Source organism: Dendrobates tinctorius, unplaced genomic scaffold (assembly GCF_039654945.1).
Source record: "Dendrobates tinctorius isolate UK_male_01 unplaced genomic scaffold, ASM3965494v1 ptg000030l, whole genome shotgun sequence".
Taxonomy (NCBI): domain Eukaryota; kingdom Metazoa; phylum Chordata; class Amphibia; order Anura; family Dendrobatidae; genus Dendrobates; species Dendrobates tinctorius.
The window spans coordinates 10,444,193-10,468,899 of record NW_027361698.1 but is presented as its reverse complement, the minus strand read 5'-3'; the positions used below and the strand labels follow the sequence as shown (position 1 = coordinate 10,468,899).

General features: G+C 41.8%; 1 protein-coding gene across 5 annotated transcripts in view; it reads right to left on the bottom strand.

Annotated features, from left to right (window-relative positions):
* Nucleotides 1–4,424: 4,424 nt before the first annotated feature.
* The window catches only part of PDE5A (phosphodiesterase 5A), a 461,491-nt gene continuing 441,208 nt past the window's right edge, over nucleotides 4,425–24,707 (bottom strand). For all 5 annotated transcript variants that reach the window (XM_073571847.1, XM_073571848.1, XM_073571845.1 and 2 more), the window contains 3 exons: nucleotides 11,604–11,678; nucleotides 10,177–10,260; nucleotides 4,425–8,999 (listed from right to left, as the gene is read on the bottom strand). In XM_073571847.1, the coding sequence (XP_073427948.1) occupies nucleotides 8,850–8,999; nucleotides 10,177–10,260; nucleotides 11,604–11,678 (309 nt within the window). In that variant the 3' untranslated portion in view covers nucleotides 4,425–8,849. The remainder of the gene's footprint in view (nucleotides 9,000–10,176; nucleotides 10,261–11,603; nucleotides 11,679–24,707) is intronic.

Genomic DNA, 24,707 nt, shown 5'->3' with positions numbered 1-24,707 from the left:
TATGGACAGAACAGCGACTTCTCATTCACTCTCCTCTGTTGATGGGACGTGACTGCCAATGTCATGCTGATTGACAGTCGGCTCCCCGCTGCTTAACTGCAGGGACCTGGATGCTAACCATTGACAGAGCAGCTTGGGAGAAGAGCTCTTCTGTTGACGTGGAGCAGCGAAATTGCTGGCAGGAGGGGTCAGTGACCACTCTGAGCTGGCACTGGGTAGAACTAGGGGGGGTAGTTGTTAGTTGCTAGTTTTTAGGCATCGTAAAAAAATGTAGTCCCGGAGAACCCCTTTTTGTTTGTTGCCAGTGTGTCTTATGCATTTGTGCCACTCACTCCATATCTTTAAACTATAACTACGCTTCTAATAATCTGCAATACTGTGCACATCGTAAGCCATGTGTTCCCTCATAATACAGCCTGCATGTAACAAAATGGTTGTAAATATAGTAGGTAATGAAATCTCTTCCTAATAAATGATAGCTAAATGCAATATCTGCAAGTCGAATATGTCATTACATACAATTCAATGTTTCAAAGGCCGGCATTGTCTAAACTGTCTTGTTCTGATATTGTTATCTTGGATTTTTTATAACATGCATTGCACCACACTGATTATATTTATTGCTTGCTGACAAAATCCATAAAATTATTTGATAATGGGTTTGTGCAGAAGACCCTTGGAAGAGCAGTAATTATAGGCCATAGCTACAACATATCATATGCAAGCAAGTCACATAATAATTCTAGAGACACTATCACTAATGAGTTGCAAACTTTTATAGGGTAGTCTGACCTGGATTACTGTACTTACTACTAGTGCTATTATCACGTCAACAATTCCATTTAGTGGATAGTCCTTAATACAGGTTGTGCTATACTAGAAAAATAAATAGGCTTGCAATGTGTTACAGACAGCAGAGCTGAGGAAACAATCCTCGCAGTGTGTGATTTTTAGGTCCATTTACAGTATGCACCAAAACTGCTCTTGGTGCATATATTAAACTAGAAGGCAAACCGTGTTTTGTCTGACCCTCTCTGTGACAGAATAAGAGTATTTTAAATGATTCACCATTTAAATTACTACACCAAAAAGGAAAAGTCAAATAGTTAGGGAAATCATAGGATCAACAGACATGAATATATATATATATATATACACACACATACATACATACTATATACATACACACATATAAAAATGTTGAAAAGATATTAACAACTGTTGATTTACTCAGTACCACTGGCAGAAATACACGCACTTAAACGCCATGGCATTCTATCAGTGACGTTATTAATGGTTGTCTGGGGACTGTTCTGAATGCACTTGGGCACACAAATCATCAAGATCCGCTGCTGACAGCTCCCAGCCTAAACATGTTGCCATGCCCTGCAACTTCTCTGGACTTATCACCCAACAAGCACATCTGGGACATCATTGATCAGCATTTGCAAAGGGAGCTGCCAGCAGCGGATCTTGATGATTTGTGTGCCCAAGTGCATTCAGAACAGTCTCCAGACAACCATTAATGATGTCACTGATAGAATGCCATGGCGTTTAAGTGCGTGTATTTCTGCCAGTGGTACTGAGTAAATCAACAGTTGTTTAACTTTAAGAAACCCTCCTACTCTGCACTCATTACCTGTATTAATTGCACCTGTTTGAACTTGTTACCTGTATAAAAGACACCTGTCCACACACTCAATCACACTCCAACCTCTCCACCATGGTCAAGACCAAAGAGCTGTCTAAGGACACCAGGGACAAAATTGGAGACCTGCACAAGGCTGGGATAGGCTACAGGACAATAAGCAAGCAATTTGCTACATTAAGATGATTATACTTTTCACCACCAGTAGATGCAAAAAATTATTTAGTGGTAAGCGTGTATTTTGCCTATACTAGTGGCTAAAATTATTATACGCGTAGAAGAGAAAAAAATCAACACCTTTTAATTGACCATTTTATATGTGACGTTTATATGGAGGTGATTCTTGTTTCAAAAATAGAAATTCTGGACTATTTATTATATATATTAGCACAACACCTTGAGGCTGACTGCAGTAGCTACACGATACACAGTTTCACATTGGTTATCTTGACAAATATATCTCTGTGCTAATAATACAAGTTCAATAGATATACACACTCCCATTCTAGGTGCATGCCGCACCTTTTGCGTTTTGAGCTTCATTCTGTGAATATCTGAACATTTGGACCTATGCAGTAAAAGTAATTAAAAAAGACAAAAAAAACAAGGGCTCAGTCTGACGTCCAATTTTCCCACGTTCAATAAAAAACGGACCGATTTTTATGGATCACACTTTGATCGGAGTCTTGTCAGAGTGTCATCAGTTTTTCTCATATGTGGCAGAAAGAAAAAAGTTTATCCATCTTCTCCATTCTGATAGTCCGTGATAATTGGATCGCACTCAGATGTCAAATTTTTTTCACAGATCTATAGGCTCGCATTTCCAGTTTTGATCCAAACCTTGGATACAAAATTAGACCTATCTCCTTAATCTTTCGCAGATCGCAGGGTACACGAAAAATCACGGTCATGTGAATGGCACACATATGTGTGGCGCCCCTGAGGCTCAGTCGCCACAGAGGTACTGCACCTTCTCCTAAGGTGTAGTGCCCCACCAACTAGGTAAGTTGGGAACTCCTTTCCACACTCCAACACCTGCACCCACACACAGGATAGTTCAGCAATGGACCGGATTGCGGCTCCATGCTTAGAGGATAGCAGAGCACCTTTCGTGGGTCCTTGCTTCTTAACACGAGATGTGCTGGGAGGTGGGTGGAGTTGAGATTCATATAAAAGGTTGGGAAGGTTTAGATTTAGTGGGCAGATCAGTCTGGAGGTCAGTCAGTCAGGAGAGTCTGAGGACGGATCCCTGGAGAAAGGGATGGAGGAAGGAGTGCTGCAGCTGTCTCTGTGATCTGAGTCAGCTGGCACTGGGAAAGGAACAGAAGGAGAGAGACGTAGAACTGCAACCTAAGCTTCCATAAGAGAGAGAAGGAACAGCGCGGAACGAAGGAGTAGGAGAACAGAAAGGAGTTGTGGGTTGGAAGAGGAACCCTGCCTATAGGTTCTCAGTGCAAGGGCGGGGCCCGGTCCCCGAGGTTGTATGAACACTTATGGTTCTGCAGCAGACACCGGTGGAGTAGTTGGCTGTAAATGCACTACTCCCATCTAAGACTTGGGACACAACAGCAACCGAATAGAGAGCCAGGACTCAGAGAGGAGTCCCCGATAGAGGCTACAGCTGTCTGTCATACAAGTAGAGTTGTTAGAAACATCTGACAGGAGGAACTTCAGAGTACCACGGTACTGGAGCTCTTCACACTAAAGGTGCAATAGAGGAGTCGTTTAGGAAAGGTACATGTTGGCGGAGTGTTGGAGAGGAGAAGCCTAACTTGCCCAGGAGGTTGATTGAGTCTCTGCCCCGGAGGACACGGCATGGAAGCGGGCACCAGTGGTTACTAAGAACTGTGAGTAAAGCGTTCAAACTGCAAGCCCTGGTGTCCTCCATTCCTTCTTGCGTCCGCCAGCACTGCTACATTCTCTGCGCCGGACACTACACCATCAAGGTGTCCCCACATCTACACTGCCCTGGGACAACAGCCCTGCCTGTGGAGGGCTATACCACCATTGCTGCATCCTACCATCTGTCCCAGAGGATCTGTCTGCAGCGTCGACTTAATATCTCCCTTGCCGAACACCACAGGTGGCGTCACGAACTATTCAATTCCATTAACCACACACCACCATTGACATTGGGCGCCCAGGGCCACGGACCGGGTCACAGCTGCTGTGATACTTTCCCCCTGACACCGGCCCGGGAATGAGTACCCCACTGCCCTGGGACTGGAGGGCGACCCATATGAGTGCTACTTCCGAATGAGCCCTCTTAGCATCAAACCGAATGTACAGAAACTTGATTACTGCTTTGGAGCATAATAAAGGCTGTAGCTCAAGATCAGTACAATGTGATTGACGCAATGGATGGGCTCCACGTTTTTGGATCTTGTATGGCTTTAGACTAGGCCTACACAATTATGTGTATCGCAAGAGCAATTCTAATACAAGTCATGCAGCCAAAATCATTTATGGAGCTAGTCTGCATCTGGCTGTTGAGTGACTACTTAGTTTTTTTTTTTACAATCAGGTCAGATGCAAGTTGCATTAGCTTTTTACTTGCATATGGGTTTAGGTGAGCAAATTTGCATGCAGCTTTCTACCCAAAATCCAAAACTAGTAACGCTTCAGATGCGGCGCATCCACTGTGCTGTAATATCTGGACGCTGTGGGTTGGACGCGGCACAAGTACGCAGCATCAAATGTCACATGCCATACAACGATCTTCATGGCACACAGCACGTTACCTTGTAGCCCCAGTCTTATAACAAAGAAAATGGTATTGAATTTATATCTAAATGTATTTATTGGTAACAGTAACTTAAAAGATAATAAATGGTGGTACTCAGACTAGAATACATGACGTTACACAACTCCATTCTTGTAAATGTAAACACGATTATTGTTTTTTCCTGTGCTAAAATAACAATTCCTTTTATTCTACAATTAAATGTGTCTGCCCTTTTAAACATCTTCATTCTGTAATGTCCATTCTGTAATGATTTTAATTTAATAAGTACAATTTTAAATAACACCAATATTATAAAACGTTTTATACAATTAATAGATTAATGAAATACATACAAGTATAAAAAAATTAAAACAGAATTTCTCTTAGCATTGCTACAAAAATAAATCAAAGCGTTTTTCCTAACTGACTCAATCTTAGCGCTGCTGGTTATTGGTTGAGTCTTTGGTTATATCTAACTTCTGCTCAGCTACATCAATTTACAACCTGAACAGTGGCAGTAGTCTTCTCTTTTTGCAATGTATGGTAATAAAGCTTAAAGAAACCCCATACAGCTGACAATAGGGACATAGTTTCTGGAGGACATTTTCACCAATTCTGTTTGGTAAACCAACTCAACGTGAATGTGCAGTACTGATGAGTGAATCGGCCTAAATTCAGATTATTCAGTTTGCTCTAATTTGGCCAGGGAATTCGATTCACAACAAATTTATTTGCTAAGAATGGAATTTGCCTTATTATGCTCTGGCATCTCTATATCAACCAGGGCATAATACACTTGGATGAAAAACATATATACCTTGTCATTCACCTGTCTGGCCTTCTGCAGCTCCCTGTCTGGGCTCTCCTTTACCTCTTCCTCATTTCTCCATGGCAGACAATATCCTCTTCCTCCATCTTTACTTGTACGTGGCTTCCAGCAGCAAGAAGGCCTCGGACATCATGAAGCACTTCACCCGAGCAGTTGATTAGGCCATAGGAAACATACATTGTGATGTCAGAGGTCTACACAAAAACCACACACAACGAAGATGGAGGAAGAGGACAGACATCAAGTGCCCTGGAGAAATGAAGAGGAGACCAAAAGGAGTTGCTTGGATGAGCTGACAGTGCTCTTCGGTGGTGGGACAAGAAAGGTAATATTTTTTCACCCCTTTTCCAGCCCTCTACAAATTAGAAAAATTGTGTAATGCAATCTGCCATTTTGTTGGATTTGAAGCACAAATGGTTTGGATTTGGGAGAATCCAAACTTGAGTGTAAAATATGATGCAAATTCCAACAGCCTGATATAATTCGTTCATCTCTAGTTCGTAGGATTTTTAGAAAAACGAGTCGCGTTGTTTAAGATGAGAAGATAGGTCTGCTTTTTGTTTAGCAACATGGTTTGTAAACCGCCGTGGAATATAAAAATGCTCAAAAAGTAAGTAGAATAAAATAAATAAATAATAAATAGTCCATGGACTGTGGTTGCTATTGCTGGTCAGCTTCTCACTTGACTACTTGAAACAGCAAATGGCACCAATTATTGAAAATATTTTCATCTCAAAAGTAATCCATTTGCGGTTACATAATGTATAAGGCTGTATTCACATGTTGCCGCTTTTTTGCCGAAATCATGGTGAAACCATTTTTTGCCACAATTTTGGAATATAGTGGTAGGATGATGCATTTTTGCACTGCAACTCAACATGTAAATGCAGCCTAACTTGAAATCCAAACCTAATCACATATTTTGGGGTGAAAGCTTGTCTTGTGGAATCTGATATGAACCAAAGTATCCACAAGTAAGTCACAATCTCAAGTATGGGTCTAGAGTCTAGACCAAGATGATGAGAACCGTCTCACCAGTAAAAAATTCCTTGTCGAATCCTACTGGTATATGAAGTCTATCTTGGCTATTATAGCAAATGGAATCATAAACTTTCAGTTCTATGCCACCATTAATATAAATATGAAACAGATATTAGTCCAATTGGATGCTCCCAGCAAAAAGAACAGCATGGCCACAATTTAACAGCAACAATAGAACTGTTACTGTAATACTTTCTGCGTTCTGTAACATTACAAGCAATATTGGGCAAGTGGCCACCTAAGAATAATATGGGCATATTCCAAATGATTAGAAATTATTACAAATATTGTTAGGCTCTGCTCACATGACTTATCTGTTCTGTTTCCAGAACAGAAAAACAGAATAAGTGATCATTTGTATCAGTTACGCGACAACTAATGGCACGCATAAAGGAAGCTGAGGGACCCAATTATGGGGTCAGTTTGATGTTTATCAAAAAAACTTCTGCATGCGAAATTTTTTATGTTCTAAAAAAATGAAACCCAAATGGATGTCACAACCAAAGGGACCCACTGCTTACTTTTACACAACTGATGCAACGGATCAATAATTCCGTTTGCCTGTTCCTAAAACGGAACAGACAAACGGAATAACTGAATGGACAAGTGAGCAGAGTTCACTCTAACATGTCTTAACCCTAAATCTCGGCTGGAATCTAACCATAATGGCAGCACTGTCCCACTGTAATCGATGTAATAAAAATCAGTTGGGTGATTTCACATATAACCGACTAGCGTAACACCGTAAAACTAATCTTAGCAACTTAAAGACGTTTCCTAGCGCGTAAAAAATATCTTAAAGCAGCTGTACACGTCTGAATGCTCACCAGGTGATGCCCCTATAGATCAGAAGTAGTTAGCATTTTTATGATAAATGAGCTGCACCTTTGTTTTGATGCTGCCAGAGCTTTCTGTGAGTAGTTGTGTGTTAAAGGGATTGTCTCAAGGTGAACTTAATGCCCTAGCCTCACAGTTTCCTGCTGATAGGGAATCAGTGCATTCCTCCTGATTGATTGACGGTTCAGACCAGTGGTCGGGTTGAGCTGCTATCCCTGAACTGTGTGCTCTGCCTCTAGAGCATCAGAATGGCAAGCTTCAGAGCAGCACTTACAATCTTTTTGTTATAACGCTTGTAAGCGCTGCACTCCTTGATGCTAATAGACGGCAGAAATGGCAGGCAAGAAGCAGTAAACAATATAATTAAAAGAGGTAAACTGTAAAGTTACTTGTTTTTATGAGCACTTTGCAATTTTACCCATTTAAGAAGATGAGATAACCGCCATTTCCCAACATTACTTTTTTCTCTTACAGACGTTGCCCCGTTTACAGTTGTCTGCATTACCCTCTACCTTAAAGCGTAAAGTAATGCTGTAATTACTTACTGTCCTCACATGCATCTTCTACCAGACATACATTTTCTATTGACAGACCTCATTCTTCTGCTGCTGCCTAGCATGAGAAACACATTCCGGCCAAAAACGGAGAAGATGCAAGGATAGTAAGGAAGCATTGGACATAAGAGGAAAGTAAAGTGTGACAACGTGTACTACAGGGGATATTCTCACATGTTCCGAGTATAGGACATGACAGAAGCAGCATATACGATTCAGGAGCCTGGTCATGAGTGAAAGTTGGACTGAGCATAATTAGACACCGATAAACATTAGTAAGTGACCTATTTTGGTGCATGTACACCATTTGCAAATAAGATCAAAAAACCCTTTTCAGTCTAATAATGGCAATATACACAAGACTATAAGTGCAGTACAGTCCTAATATTACTGTTTTAATCACATAGTAATCATGAATTAATTCTTACAAGCAGTGATGTCATAACCCGTTCAAACAGTAGTGCTGTCACGTGATGAAATTATCATAATTGCCAAAATCAAAATCATTAAAATGATCTATTACAGAAAATATCCAGCCTCTTCTCAGATAAAAATATGTACCGTACTTTGGATTAAGGTTCTGTAAAGTGTATCACTACATTTACAGAACCTTTTGCTTTGTTTGGTCATCAAGCCCCAATATGAATTCTTTCGATTTTATATCCTACAGTTGAAGGGTTATGCTAATGCTATTAAAATTAGTTAGTAGCCATGTAAACCACTCCGTGCTATCTTGTTACATTACAAAACAGGAAATTTAAAACTAGGTTCTTCAAAGACAAATTAAAATTGACGGTGCGAATTGTGAGAATATCTCGTTATTTCTACTTAGCCGGTGAGATCTGCAACAAATCACATTGTGTTACATTATTTTCGATATTAGCCCAAGTCGATTCACTATGTGAAAAAGGTATACAGCGAAATGCTACACTTATCCTTTACTGTGCTGAGTTACACTAGGCAGGTGTCTTACGTATTAAGGCACTGGTCAATATAAAAAGGAATCGAGCCCAAGAGCCTCCAGTGGGTAAATGTAATGTCACGCACATCAGAAAATATATTGCTTCTCTAGAAAATATTCCATTTACATGTTCTTATTTCCTTAAACGAAAATGTGAAATTAATAAATATAACAGTGGCAAAATATATATTTTGGTTTCCAAACAGTGTAATACTATTTTGTACCACGAGACTCTATGTTGCTGTAAGTGTTGCTTATTCTATGTCACAGTTCGTTTTTGGCTGGCCGCTGTCTCCGTTTAGCAGACTTCTTTCCTGCTGTTCTGCTAGTAATTTCCACATCTGCTTGTTCCTCATGCAGCCCTCCAGTAGTGGGTAGCAGGATTCAGACACCTCTGCTAAGGCCTACAACAATAAATCAGCCACAAAGGTCAACAGATCCATAATTATAACAAAAGTAGAGCTGAATTCAATTAAATTGGAGAGTATTCAGACATAGTTCAATGGGATCTGTTATTTACCCTTTAAATGACAAAATCAAGTAAAATATGGCTCTATTCCTACTTGGCGTGTTAGGGATAGGTCTACATGGCGACTTTGGCCATGATTGAGTTGCCCAAGATCACCAGATGCCATTGCTACCTCAACTGTGATATGCAAAAGTAGCAATAAATCCAAATCATTCTGTGTTTTACTACTTACTTGTCATGGTCAATGGACCTTATTCTCGTGGACAATGCTGCGGTATACAGTGATCTTTGGCCAAACAACCTGTGTTGTGGGCATATTTGATGTGTAGCTCCAGCCTAAAGGCAGTCTAAATTGTCGATTGGTGATTTCCACTCTTATTTAACCCCTTATTAAATTTTATAGCATGTTCCCCTAGAAACATGTCCCTGCCTAGGATCGTCCAAAAAGCCAGGGCCAGATTCACAGAGCTCAACTATCTACCATTGGAATGATGAAGTTACTTTGGTAATAAGAAAACAGACTCCTAGATCCCGTGTGGATGTAATGTACCATACCCATACGTACTCCAGGATCTGTGCAGGTGACTGAAAACTACGGTACCAGCTTAACCAAACTCCTACACAAACCAAAGCACTCAGTGCAGGTTTTAAGTGATAGAAACCCAACGTGCCTGCTTGAAAAAGGTATTGTGTGAACACACCTTTTCCATCTACAGAAATTATGGAAAAGGCTAAAAACATGAATTTGACTGCATTAATGACATTATGTTGTATGTTAGCCTTATAAACATCGCTATAATGGGCCTAAATATGCCAAAGAATATCTTTCTGACATGTTTCTTGGCTTTGTCTTGGTGTACCGCCATGTGTCAGAATCAGGAACATTAAACAATTATGCTGTTTAATACAATGAGATCCTTAAGAAAATTCAGCCTGCACCAAATATGTTAGTTTTACATCAGGTGGTGATAGGTAAAGTAACATATGAACCTACATGACCCACATTTGCATACACTGGCATTAGAAGTTTAACATTCATAATGATTAGTTTCCTCAATGTATATGAATTTGAAGGGTTGCACTTAAAGAGAAATATTTTTACATTTACGCACCTGATAGAGCTCCAAGCAAATTGCGTCAATAAATCCAACCTGCATGCTGGGTATTTTATCTTTCTTCTCTCTGTTCATCAGATCCTGAAATCACACAAAATGCATTAAAACTATATGGTTCCACTGCAAGACCTTTGTTATGGCTGCCACCTGATGGTGGATGTCAGGAACTTCAAGCTGCTATTGAAAGGAAATGTTACTATAATATTATGGTGTGGCTTTTAAATTCAATTGACTTTCACGATGGTTCTGCAAGACATCCAATGTTAAATAAGCTCCTTGCAACAATGACCATCATCTAAGAAACCTCTTCCTTTATTATATCACCATCTATTTTCAACCTAGATTATAAGCAGTCTTGGTCTGGCTCACAGGGGAACAGGTGAATTCCCCCTGTAGGTGTCACAAGGGTATCACATCCCTCTGGAAGACCTGGAGATAGACAGTCACGTCAGGAAATGAATCACACTCTTCTTTAGAGATGTGTGATTCATGTCCTATTTCAAATGGATTGCCTTTGGTGCTTTTTGATTGCCACTGCTGAGAGAGTTAAGAACTATTTCCATGCTGGCTGAGATCATACAGCCTGGTGGCTCTCAGCTTCAACTGTTTATCTTTTACTCCCTCTATATATACTGGCTCTGGGTGTTAGTCCATGCCGATGAAAGATTCGTCTTCCTGTGCTGAGTGCTAAAGCTAAGTGGTTGAAATAGAGTTATTGCAGTAGTTATCTGTAGTTTGCTATAGTTCGTGTGTGTTTATTTCCTGGTCTCTATGCCCATTTACCGTAGTTTACTCCTCCCTGTCCCTATCCCCCTCCCTATTGTTGGTTTGTGCTTTTGTATGATAGAGGATTTTGGTTATTGCTGTTTTGTCATTGTGTCTTGTTTACCTTACATTTCTGTCCCATGCCTCATGGAATGGGAGATGGGACACATTAGGGTTTAACAGGAGCATAGCAATGTCAGAGATCCGGGCCTCTTTACCTTCAAGAGTACCCCCAGGACAGGGATAGTTAGGTTCCCAGTTCCAGGGACAGATTGAGGCCTCTTCCCTTACCGAAGATCATCACAGTGTGACACTAGGCCACCATGCAGGATTAGGCCTCACTCCCCTACATAAGCAGTAGGTGTCACAACACACTTAATTCACTATGTACAGACAATGGCAGCATCTCATAATTCATTTAACAAACTAATTAGTTCATTGAATATAAGCATAGGTAAAATTGTGAAAAAGGGTCAGGCAATATTTGCACGCAGTTGAACATTGGGTCCTTAGAGTCAGTGTTACTGCTGGGCCTTTGGCACCCCAGTCTGACACTAAGCAGGTAGAAATTACCAATATTATAATAAAGATACCTCAAATCTTTGTAATTCACATGTCCCAAATAGCCAACTACCCAATGCATTGAACATAATACTTACAATTGGCTCAATTTTCAGTTCCCGTCTTTCTTTATCTCCTTGGTCATAAAATTCTGAAGCAACAAGTTCAGCTATCTGAAAGCAACACATGTATTTAGCCAATATTATGCAAAGCTTTTGTCTCATAAAGAATACATTATATCAGCAAAATAATGGATTTTTTTAAACTGTTGATAATGTTAACATTATAAGAACATAAAATTAGAGAGAATTTCTAACTTTGCACTTTTGTCTTTTGTGATGTTCTCTCTGTTGTTTACCATGCATACAAACGGCACTGACACCTTAGATACTTTCTATAAAGCATTATGTGGGCATACCCAGGCACACATTGTACTTTCATTGAAAGGGTAGATTCACACTACCGATTTCTCCACATCCAAGAAAAATGATCCAATTATTCTGTTCAGACTGGCATCAGTTTTTCTCACACACGAAGTGAAAAAAAAAAGTTTCTCCACCTACTCCATTATGTCAGTCCATGAAAATCTTCTGATTTTTTTTTTGCACAGACCAACAGAATTGCATTGCCAATTTTGATCCATGACTGAGATGAAAACTGGAAATTACTTCTTTTTTTTTCTGCGAACCACTAGGTCCGAGGAAAAAAAACGGGACATGTGCAGAGCCCCATAGAATATAATAGGTTCGAGTGCTATCCATGAAAAGCAGGGATAGCACTCATGAGAAAACTGGTCATGCTGTTCTCAGATTAAGGCCGGGATGAAACTTGCGAGTGCAATGCAAGAAACTCGCACCAGTCTCTCGCCTCAACACCCGTCACTGCTGCCTGAACTTGGGACCTGAGTGTGCGGCTGCATGTCTTTCTATGTAGCTGAAGGCTCTGGTCCGAACCGCCAGCGGCAGTGCCAGGTATTGAGGCGAGAGACTCACGCGGGTTTCTCACATTGCACTCGCAAGTTTGACCCCCGTCTTAGTAGCAAAATCCTGCTGACATAGTCCCTTTAATTTGTATTTTGGAGTTGTAGCACTGCAACCACTTCCATTTTTTGTCTAAGTGAAAACAATGCAAGATTCATGGGACTTTTTCTTTGTTAATTTCGCTTCTCAATATATGGAATAGAAAAAAAAAATCAAAAAATCATCAAAATGTCTTATGTACCCAAATGGCATAAATGAAAACTTTGGTTTGCTCCACAAAAAAAAACAAAAAAAAAACACAAACAATCTCAAACACAGCTCTGTACATAGCAAAACAAGAAACATATGATGTGGAAAGTATTGCAACACAAAAACATATGTTTTTGAAACTTTTTTTATTGTGAGAGTAGAAAAACAAAAAAAGTTGTGGGAATACTACTCACTTGTGTCTGTCAGAGGCAAAACAGGAAGTCTATGCTGGTTTATTGCTGCTTTATAAACCAGCCTTAAACAGCCTTCAGTGCAGGTAAGGGTACCGTTACACATAGCGATGCACCAGTGATCCCGACAACGATATGGATCGCTGGTGCATCGCTAAGTGGTCGCTAGTGAGCTGCCACACAGGCAGATCTCACCAGCGACATTGCAGGGGTCGGGGGTCGCTACTTACCTGTCAGACGCGGCGATCCTGACATCCTCCCACCCGCCTCCACGCCTCGCTTGTCGGCGCCACAGGAAGCCCAGCAGGAAGCGCCCGACGAGAAATGGTCCAGGAGCTTCTCGCGCGACCAACGATGAGCAGCGGGGGAGCCGGTCGGAGGTAAGTATCACATGCAGCAATATCGCTAGCAATATCGCTGCAACGTCACAAAATCGGTGACTTTACAGCGATATTGCTAGCGATACCGCAGTGTGTAACGGGGGCTTAAAACAAAAATAAACAATTCTTTGACAAAGTCTTGTGAGAGCGAGTTCTGGCCACACTGGCTGGATAGCATCCAGTATACCATCTCAGTCTGGATATAACACACAGGAGGCCTTCTCCCTCCACACAAAGACCATGTGTCAAACAAAGGACTCCCTCTTACAGGTTAACCACACCCAGAGGTGGGATAAGTGGGCAGCCAGACCTGCCCATAATACTTGGCCCAGATGCACCAAACAATCCTCTTCAACCTCTTAACTCTTTTACCTCTGCATTACCTGTTTTTAAGTTTTGTATATCCCCAGATGACCCTCCAAATTGTGTGAATGAGCCATGTTCAACATCCTCCGTCAATAGGGTCTTGGTACCAATAACTGTTCCCTATCTCCTCACTTTCCTAACCAGATACAATAAATCCCCACTAAACAAAATAGAGAAAACTGGTGTCAGCCAGATAGCTTCTGTTCTATACCATTTATGACAGTTCCGTTATTGATCACTTAGTTCCCTATGTTGGGCAGACCCAAAATTTTAGCCGGTCACCCTTAAAGCATGAATCTTGGCCTCCTGGTACACTACCTCCTCATGCCCCACAAGGACATAGAAGAGACACTTGTCAGACCCTGGGTATGGTGATACTTCTTTAGGGCACACTCACTTCTTATCCAAGCAACCAAGCGCTGTCACCTTCCCCCACAGGTCCCAAAACAAACAAAAGTCCCGGCCTGTGATAATGGGGTGCAATAAGTCTTGGAAGGTGCTGACCTCATGGGACTCAGTACCTTGGGCCGCTTCAATGTCCACTCTGGCCACTGGATGGTCTTTAGAATCCCCATGAATGGAGCGAAAGCTAACCTTCTTCCCAGCGATCATCTGGAGTTTGGCCCTCATGAGGGTCACAAAACTCCCTGAGTCTAACAAATCAGTCACTGGCTAACCATTTACCTTTATGGGACAAACTGGTGGCCCCTTGCTGGATGGACAGTTCACATTGCAGTCTGGATATGCATAGTATGAAAAGCTGCTCCCAGGCTACAGTTCATTTGCTCGGAGATCAGGGTACAACCAGTGGCTATATGGTCTGGTCCAGGACATTTCCAGCATATAACGTCACCAACAGGGACATTCGGCATTACCTCTACCGCCTCTTTGGATCTTGGATGCCCCACCCCCTGTTGGGACCCTAGGAAGTAGTGGGCTGCTTTCTCAAAGAACCCTTGACCCCCTGATACCTCTCGACCAGTCCAACCACTTCATCTGTTTCGGGGGATCACCCTGGGCAACTCAAGTACTGTACTGGCACCACAAGAGAATGCATGATCCATCAACATCACTCGCTCTACCATCTGTGCAATGGTAGAGGGCTCTGGCTGCAACCATTTTTTGGACCAGAGGAAAAAAAGGGGAAAGCAGTATATCTTAGTCTGGGAACTCCACAATGTATAAAAAGATAAATTTTATTAGTTCATGACACATATACAACACAGCAGAACATTAAAAACATTTAAAAAATGAAAAAAGTGCAATCATGTCAAAATCATGAAATAATGATATGATGACTCTTCCACAACAAAGACCCCATATGGCGGTAATCACAATGAATAGATGACAGACAGACCAACGCAAAAATATAAATGATCACACATTATGTGCATAAGACAATATCATGGATAGACGAAGGCCTGATTATGGCAATAGAAAAACAACTATTCACAGCACCATGTAAACCAATGGAGAGGGTGAATGAGAATGTAATAAGCCTCAAAATCACAAACCTTAGGATAGGATATTCAAAAAACCCACGATGTAAGATAGCCTTCATTCCCATGGTTAGGTATCAACCCCTAAACCGGCAAATGCACAGAGAACACAATTGTGTCCAGCATTACAAGTGAATGGAGTACCGAGTGGATGCTGGAAATAACCTGTGGGGGAGCAAGGCCCCACGTGTATCGCCACACTCTGAGTGGCTTCTTTCTGGGAGAATAAAGCGCCTTCATCTATCCATGATATTGTCTTATGCACATAATGTGTGATCATTTATATTTTTCAGTTGGTCTGTCTGTCATCTATTCATTGTGATTACCGCCATATGGGGTCTTTGTTGTGGGAGAGTCATCATATCATTATTTCATGATTTTGACATGATTGCACTTTTTTTGCATTTTTTAAATGTTTTTAATGTTCTGCTGTGTTGTATATGTGTCATGAATTAATACAATTTATCTTTTTATAAATTGTGGAGTTCCCAGAGTAAGATATACTGCTTTCCCCTTTTTTTCTATGTATTTTTGAGTATATTATTGGTGAACCCGCCAGTACTTTTCATTAATTCAGCTGTGCCCTCCATTCACTTATACACTCATTTTTTGGACCAGGTCAAACATTTGGAAGTGAGGGTTTGGTCATGGTTATACGCCCAGCGGTGGAACCGCTGCACCCTGACAGTCATAGTCACCCCCAAAGTTTCACTTTTTGCTTGCCATATTCCTTGGCATCTTGCAAGGCCAAATCATAGTGGGCCTCCTGGGGCTGCCCCATCAATAATGGCACTAGCAGCTCTGCCCATTGCTCTGGTGGAAGTTTCTCCCTCTTAGAGGTCTTTTTGACTGTTTTTGAGAGTCACCATGTCATCACCTGCAGGACTTTCCTTAACGCCTTCCTGATAGAAAAATCGTCCTCAGACCTTGAAGTCAGAGCTGTCGCCATGCCATGAACCACCTCGATGAGCAAATCAATCTGCTGCTACTGTTGTCTGCTGCTGGTTGAGCTGTTTCTTGTGCTGCTGTGACTAGAGCAGCTGCACAAGCAGCTTACTTATCTCTTGTATCTCCTGTTGTGCAAGCTATTGCTGGTGCTGCTGCTTATGGGCTTACACCAGATGTTTAATCAGGTGCCCCATTTTGGCTGACGTTACTTTTGGCTTATAGCCGCCTTCGCCCAGGACATGCAGTACATCAAGAACAGTATTACTAAGAACCCTGTGTTATTTAAATGCACTTTTACTTTTTGCTTATTTAGTTACAGCAGGGTTTTAGCTCATTTTATCTCTTGCAGTTTTGCATGCAGTACATCTGCAGCAGTCATACGTGGGGAAGCTACTCACTTGGGTGCGTCAGGAGGAAAAACATAAAGCGTTTCCATTGAAAAGTCCATACTGGTTTATTACTGCTTTATAAACCAGCCTTAAGCAAAGGAAAAAATAAACAGACTTCAGTGCAGGCAAAACAAAATTAACAGCTCTTTGACAAAGTCTCATGAGAGCGAGATCTGGTCAAACAGGCTGAATAGCATCCAGTAACACACAGGAGGCCATGTGTCAAATAACAGACTCTATCTTAACAAGTTAACCACACCAGAGGTGGGATATGTGGGAATCCAGACCCGCCCATCTCTCAGGCTGCCTGTAAAACCTGGCCCTGATGCACCAAACAATCTTCTTAGTGCTATGTGCTCTAAAGCAATACTCAAGGATTACATCACAGATGACAACCATCTCTGTGATACATTCCTCTCATAAACTGTGTGTCCGCTAGCTGCCTTACAAAATATATATAGATGTGGTGTCACCATAATCATATTGATCTGAAATATTAAATTAACGTGTCATTTATACCACATTGTGAACACTGTAAGAAACAATTGCGGAATCGTTTTTTTTTTTTCTTTTCAAAACAGTGCCATAAGAAAACACGACTTATCCTGCAAAACACAATCCCTTATACGGCGATGAAGAAGTAAAAATACAAAAGCACACTCTTAGAAAGCGTGGATGCCACAAGATAAACCCAAAAACTTCCTGCAGTAGTAAGAGGTTAAAATTGTTCTAACTTGTTGTATTATATCTAAATGTGTAAATTATTTAGTGACCATAAAGCATAGATACTCTGATCCGGCAGTGGTAAAACAACTGAAACAGCCATGACTATAATTGATTATCAAAAATGTAAAGTACAATTATTTATGTCATTTTATGATAAAAAAAAATATATATATATTTTTAACTTTTGAATTCTGCCACGGTTCATCCTGAAAATCTTTATCCTAAGGCTGGTTTCACACGTCCTTTAATTTTCAGTACCGGAAAAAAACGGTACCAGAGATATCTGTGTCCATGTGTCCGTGTGTGTGTAATACTTGCAGCACACATGGTGGCAACCGTGTGCCGCCCGTGTGCCGCATCAGTACCACATGGATGGACGCCGGGGTAGAAGCGCTACAGTAAGCGCTGTTCCCCGGCGACGGGTGCTGAAGACGACTCATCATTCTCCCCTGCTCTGCCGGCGATCAGTGCGAGCAGAAGAAAATGATGAGAGTTATATTAAAGTCAGAGCAATAACAGTAAGTGAGGGCTTTTGGGACTATTACACCCATCATCTGACACCTGCTGCCACTAATAGGAGTGACAGCAGGAGCGGATGACGGGGGTATTCCGCACCCGTTGTCTGTGATATAACTAAATAAATGAATGAAAAGCCCGACATGGGTTCCCCCCTATTTTCTTCAACCAACCAGGCAAAACTCACAGCCAGGGGCTGCAACCCTCAGCTGTCAGCTTCAAAAAGGTTGGTTATCAAGAACAAAGGTGTCCCCATGCTGTTTTTTTAAATTATTAGCTGCAGAAGGTGTCGGATGATGGGAGTAATAGTCCCAAAAGTCCCCACCTGCTGTCATCTTTCTGACTTGAATATAATTCTCATCATTCTCCTCTGCTTGCACTGATCGCTGGCAGAGCAGGGGAGAATGATGAGAGCCGTCTTCAGCACCAGGCGCCGGGGAACAGCGCTTACTGTACTGCTTCTTCTCTGGTGCCGATGCGTATCACATGGATGACATCAATGTGTGTTCTCCATGTGCACGTGTGCGGGACATTTTGCCGCCCGTGTTGACGGTAAAAAACGGACATGTCTACGTGTGGGTCACATGGACACTTGGTCCGTGAAATCACACTGACGTGTGCACAGACCCATTCATTTGAATGGGTCTACGTGTGTCAGTGTCTCCGGTACATGTGAAAACTATCACCACACATACCGTGGACACGGATATTTCTAGGAGGCCTAATGCAAGCAAAGATTACTCAGGCTGTCATCACTGGAAAAGGCCTCAGAAAATGAAATCCACGAGGTGCTGTAATTCTGTTGGGCATAGAATGACCACGACTATGATACCGAGAAGGAGACCTCCTAAGGTTTCCTCTATACTCTGCAAATAAAGAAAGGGCGGCATCAGTGATGTCTTTAAATATGTGACATGGCCCTTGGGGTCCTAGACTTTTTATATAGATTATATCAGGAATTTCCCAGAGTCTGGAAAGTCCCAGAATTTCAATGGGTTTACAAAGTACTAGGAATGTGATGACCGCAAAGCTAATAACACAGGGAGCCATTTACAATGACCTCTCTAATGTCATGTGACTATAATCAAATCATTATCTAGTTTTCTGGAAAATTTCCTGTTGTTACTGTGTGAGGACATTAATCTCATTCAGTGAGTGCGTTAATGATTTATCTCTTAGAAAATCAGATCTACCCGCAGAGTCTGTAATACCCATTCCACAGCTATTTGTGAAGATGCAAATGCTGTCAATACTAGTGCTACACATAGCCAAAAGTGCACTAGGTTGGCAGCATCAGACATATGTCCCTGCTGGCCAGATTACACCTTTAAAGAGAACTTGTCACCAAGCCAAAAGTTGGCAGTTTTTACTTTAATTTTATTCTCTCTGCTCCCCTGAGTATTTTGCTTTTTTCGTTCAAGAGATATGGGCTTTTTATTTTTATAAAAATTGGCTCTAAATATAGAATCATAGAATCGTAGAGTTGGAAGGGACCTCCTGGGCCATCTGGTCCAACCCCCTGCTCAAAGCAGGATTCGCCAAATCATCCCAGACAGATGTCTGTCCAGCCACTGATTGAAGACTTCCACTGAAGGAGAACTCACCACTTCTCGTGGCAGCCTGTTCCACTCATTGATCACTCTGTCAAAAAGTTTTTCTAATATTTAATCTGTGTCTCCTCCCATTCAGTTTCATCCCATTGCTTCTAGTCTTTCCTTGTGCAAATGAGAATAAAGATGATCCTTCTACAATGTGACAGCCCTTGAGATATTTGTAGACAGCTATTAAGTCTCCTCTCAGTCTTCTCTTTTGCAAGCTAAACATTCCCAAATCATGCAACCTTTTCTCATAAGACAGGGTTTGCAGACCGGTCACCATTCTGGTCGCTCTTTTCTGAACTTGCTCCAGTTTGTTGATGTCTTTTTTAAAATGTGGCGCCCAAAACTGGACACAGTATTCCAGATGAGGTCTGACCAAAGAGGAGTAGAGGGCAATAATGACTTCACGTGATCTAGACTGTATGCTTCTGTTAATACATCCTAAAATTGCATTTGCCATTTTTGCTGCTGCATCACACTGTTGACTCATATTCAGTCTGTGATCTATTAGTATACCCAAGTCTTTTTCACATGTGCTGTTGCTTAGCCCTATTCCTCCTATTCTGTATATGCTTTTTCATTTCTATTGCCCAGATGTAGTACTTTGCATTTTTCCCTGTTAAAAACCATTCTGTTAGTTGCTACCCACTTCTCCAGTTTATTTATATCTTTTTGAATCCTCTCTCTCTCTTCTCTAGTATTAGTTATCCCTCCTAGCTTTGTGTCATCAGCAAATTTAATCATTTTACCCTCAATTCCTTCATCTAAATCATTGATAAAGATGTTGAACAATACAGGGCCCAGGACAGAGCTCTGTGGTACCCCACTTGAGACTTTCTTCCAACTGGATGTGCAGCCATTTACAACCACTCTTTTGGTCCGATCCAGTTAAGCCAGTTATGAATCCACCAAACAGTTGCCTTGTCCATTCCATACCTAGTCATTTTTTGAATAAGGATTGTGTGAGATACTTTGTCAAATGCTTTGCTGAAGTGAAGATATACTATATCTACAGCATTTCCCTGATCCACCCAATCAGTGATTCTGTCATAGAAGGAAATTAAGTTAGTCTTGTTAGGCGTCGGGTTCCTGCAGCTGCACAGCAGGAATCCGGAGCCATACATCCAGCGGTCTCCCATTTCTTTCCGACCGCTCAGGGACCTGCACAGCAATCTCGGCGATCCAGGCGCCCTGCTCAGACCAGCTCTCTGGGTCTGGATGTTGCTGCCACCTCTGGACCAGCAATGGTAGCGCAACCTGCTTTGCAGAAAAACCACTCCAGAGGCTAAGTCCTCTCGCCGCGCTACTGGGCATGCCCACGAGACGATCTCCCAGTGGAGATCGGGGGTCACGTGCTCAGGTCCTTCTCCTGATCTGATTGGCCCATCTCAGAGGTCTGGAAGGTCCCGGAAGCGCATGGCTATAAAAGGCCCGCATGGCTGCTCGGCCATGCGCTAGTATAGTCTATACTTGCTATGTGTGAATGGTGACAGATGTATGATTCTGGTGACTGACTCATTTGAAACCCCTTCCCTCTGATATTACGTATGTGGTTAGGGAATTAGAGCTATAGTCAGCGCCAGTCAGTGGCAAGCCATACGCCACAGTGCATACCGCACCGCTACACTAGCGTCCGATAGTGTTATGCCTCACGGCACTGTCGTACAGCGGCAGTAGTTACCACTGCGCTGCAGTTAGCAGCACTTACCGGCGTCCGTGGTAGCGACGCCGCATGCACGGTAGGTCAAGACGGACACCGACCTCTGCCTTGGGCCGTGTCCTGTGACCATATACCATGTGTGCAAGCCAGCTGAGACCTGTGAAGCTAACAGGCTCGGCGATTATGCTTTATTTATACTAAAGCGCCTCTGTGAGTTTAACAGAGTCCGCTCTGCGCACCTCGGGTGACGTTTAACCCGAGCGCAGTATATCGCCATATAGCGAGTCTGCCATTACTCAGCAGCGGTTGCTACACCTACTGCACGGTGGACCCCGGGCGGTGAATGCACTTCTTATTATTTATATTTAGTACGTTCCGCCATCTCAAACAAGTCTGACATGACTTATTAGTTACAAACCCATGCTGACTCTGTTTAATCACTTCATTCTTATCCAGGTACTGACATACATGTTGTTTAATAATTTGTTCAAGGATCTTTCCTGGTATAGAAGTCAGACTCACCAGCCTATAATTGGCTGGGTCCACCTTCTTCCCCTTTTTGAAGTTAGGAACAGTCTTCTTGGACTTCTCCTGTTCTCCAAGAATTTTCAAAGATTATGGAGAGGGGTTCAAAAATTTCTTATGCTATCTCCTTCAGTACTCTGGGGTGTAATTCATCTGGACATGGATACTTGAATTCATTTAGCTAAGTGTTTCCTCATTATCATTCTGTTTATAGATATCCTGGATTCTTCTATTCCCTTAATAGGACCATGAAGAACAGTTGATGTTACATTTCCTTTCTGAGAGAAAACAGATGCAAAATAGGAAGTTAAAAGTTCAGCCTTCTCAACATCCTGTCTTACCATTACATCATTTTCATCCTGTAAAAATCCTATAGCACCTTTGACTTTTCTTTTACTTTTGACATATCCCCAAAATCCTTTATTATTGCTTTTGACATCTCTTGCAAGCCTCAATTCATTGTCAGCTTTAGATAATCTGATTTGTGCCCTGCAGGTTCTTCAGACAGCATTTTATTCTTCTTTAGATATGCCTCCCTCTTTCCATTTTATAAACATTTCTTTCTTCCTTTTTAGCATGTGCTTAAGTTCTGTGTTCATCCATCCTGGATTCCTTAAATGCTTTCTATTCTTCCCTCTTTTCGGAATTGTTAACAATTGCGCTTTGAGAATTTCATTTTTCAAGATTTCCCATCCTTCCTGGACATTTTTGTCCTTAAGGATATCCAGCCATTGGATCCCTCCAATTCTCTTTCTGAATCCCTTAAAATCTGCCTTTCTGAAATCTAACCTTGATGTCTGAGTCTTCACAGGTCTTCCTCCTCTAGTTTTCCAAAATTCTAAAATAGCATGGTTGCTACCTCCTAGGGTCCCAGCCACTTTTACCTCCTCAACTATTTCCTCCCTGTTTATAAGGATTAGATCCAAGGTAGCAGATAACCTTGTTTTCTCCCCTGGGTTTTCTACCCTACCTTTTGGAAGATAAAGTTGTCAGCAAGAGAGGATAAGAATTTCCTTGACCTGTTAGTTTTGCCTGAGAGAGATTCCCAACAAGTGTCTGGATAGTTGAAATCTCCCATGACCCCTATGTCATATTTTTTGGAGAACTTGGCCATTTGATGCATAAAGAGTTCATCCATATCTTCAGCTTGCACAGGCGGCCTGTAGTAAATGCCTACAATGGTGTCCTTTCCATTGTTCTGTCCTTGTATTCTTACCCAAACAGTTTCCACAGAGCTCCCGGTATCTGAAGCTTCAATCTCTGTGCAGATATACGCGTTTCTAACATACAATGCGTCACCTCCTCCTCGTTTATCAAGTTTGTTTCTTGCAAACAAGTTGTATCCTTCTAGCCTTGTATTCCAATCATGTGTATCGTCCCACCAAGTTTCAGTGATTCCAATGACATCATATTTCTTATCCTGTGTTAGTAGTTCCAGTTCTCCTTGTTTGTTGCCCATGCTTTGTGCATTAGTATAGAAACATTTTAGTTTGTGATTGGTTTCTCTTTCTCCAAAATTTTTATTATTTAGATTTTTTTGTCTTTGTTCTTTCCTCCCACTTCTAATACCAGAGTTCTCAATAGCATTTGCCAGGTGTATGACTTTTTCTGGCCTTTTGCTTCCCTTCCCACATTGTTCTAGTTTAAAGCTCTCCTGATGAGTGTAGCAAGGCGACTTCCAAATACATGTTTTCCAGTCTTCGTAAGGTGCACCCCATCTCTAGCAAGTAGTCCATCATATAGGTAATTCACTCCGTGATCCAGAAATCCAAATCCTTGCTGACGGCACCATCGACGTAGCCAGGTGTTCTCCTGCAAAATCTTATTCCACCTCCTTGTTCCATGGCCATCCACTGGGAGGATGGAAGAGAAGACCACCTGCACTCCCAGTTCTTTCACTTTCTTGCCTAAGTTTTCAAAGTCACTGCAGATGGTTTCCAGGTCGTTTCTTGCTGTGTCATTTGTCCCCACATGTATTAGCAGGAATGGGTAGTCATCTGTAGGTCTGAAGAGTCCTGATATCCTGTCAGACACATCTTTAATTTTTGCACTTGGAAGACAGCACATTTCTCTTGAAGTTATATCCGCTCTGCAGATAGCGGCCTCTGTTCCTCTCAACAGGGAATCCCCCATGACCAACACTCTCCGTTTCTTCTTCACAACATTTTTCTTTCTCCATCCAGGAGGATTCTGAAGGCATACAAGGTTGCTGTTTGTGGGCAAAGTCTTATCTTGATGTATTTCTTCATCGTTTTCCTGCGTGAGAGCCTGGTACTGGTTCCTGAGAAGTATGGGTGCTGACTGCCTCCCGATCCTCCTGCTTCTCTGGGTCACATGCTTCCATTCCTCTGTTTCTTCAGGTGCACTTCGAATTTCTTCTCTTTCTGTAACATGAAAAGATAATTCTGCTCTGTCTAAGAACTCTTCACCTTCCTTGTTGATCTTCAACGTAGCTAACCTCTCTTCGAGATTTTGCAACTTTTCCTCCAACAGGGACACAAGCTTGCATTTGTGGCATGTGAAGTTTGGCTTTTCCACTGGTAAGTCTGTGAACATGTAGCAAGAAATGCAGCTCACCAAATGGCTCCTTGCCTCTTCCATATTGAGATTTCAAAACGATGAAAAATGAGCCAAAATTTCCTCTTTTCAGCTGCAACAGCTAAAATCCAGTGATCGTTGAGCTTGCGGACACTCTTCACTTATCCCAGAAGGCACTGGGAATATGCAAATGATCTCAGGACTCTTCCCCTTGTTTACCGATTTCTTCTTTTTAGCTGCAACAGCCAAAATCCAGTGATCATTGAGCTCGCGGAGACTCTTCACTTATCCCAGAAGGCACTGGGAATATGCAAATGATCTCCTCAGGATTCTTCCCCTGGTATAAAGCCCTTGCCTCTGTAGTCATATAGCGGATTTAAAAAAAAAAAAAATTGGAATATTCTGGGGAGTAGTGAGACTAAAATGAGAGCAAAAACTGGTCACTTTTTTCATCAGGTCCTCTTTAACCATTTCATGACCCAGTGATTTTTTGGAGAAAAAATTAAAAGAGGGGTGAAATGGTGAAAAAAACACAATTGCTTTTTGGATTTTACATCATCCATTGAATGGTACGAAAATGACCTGGCAATACAAGTTAGGCTTGAGTCACACATAACGTATAAAAATCGGTCCGTTT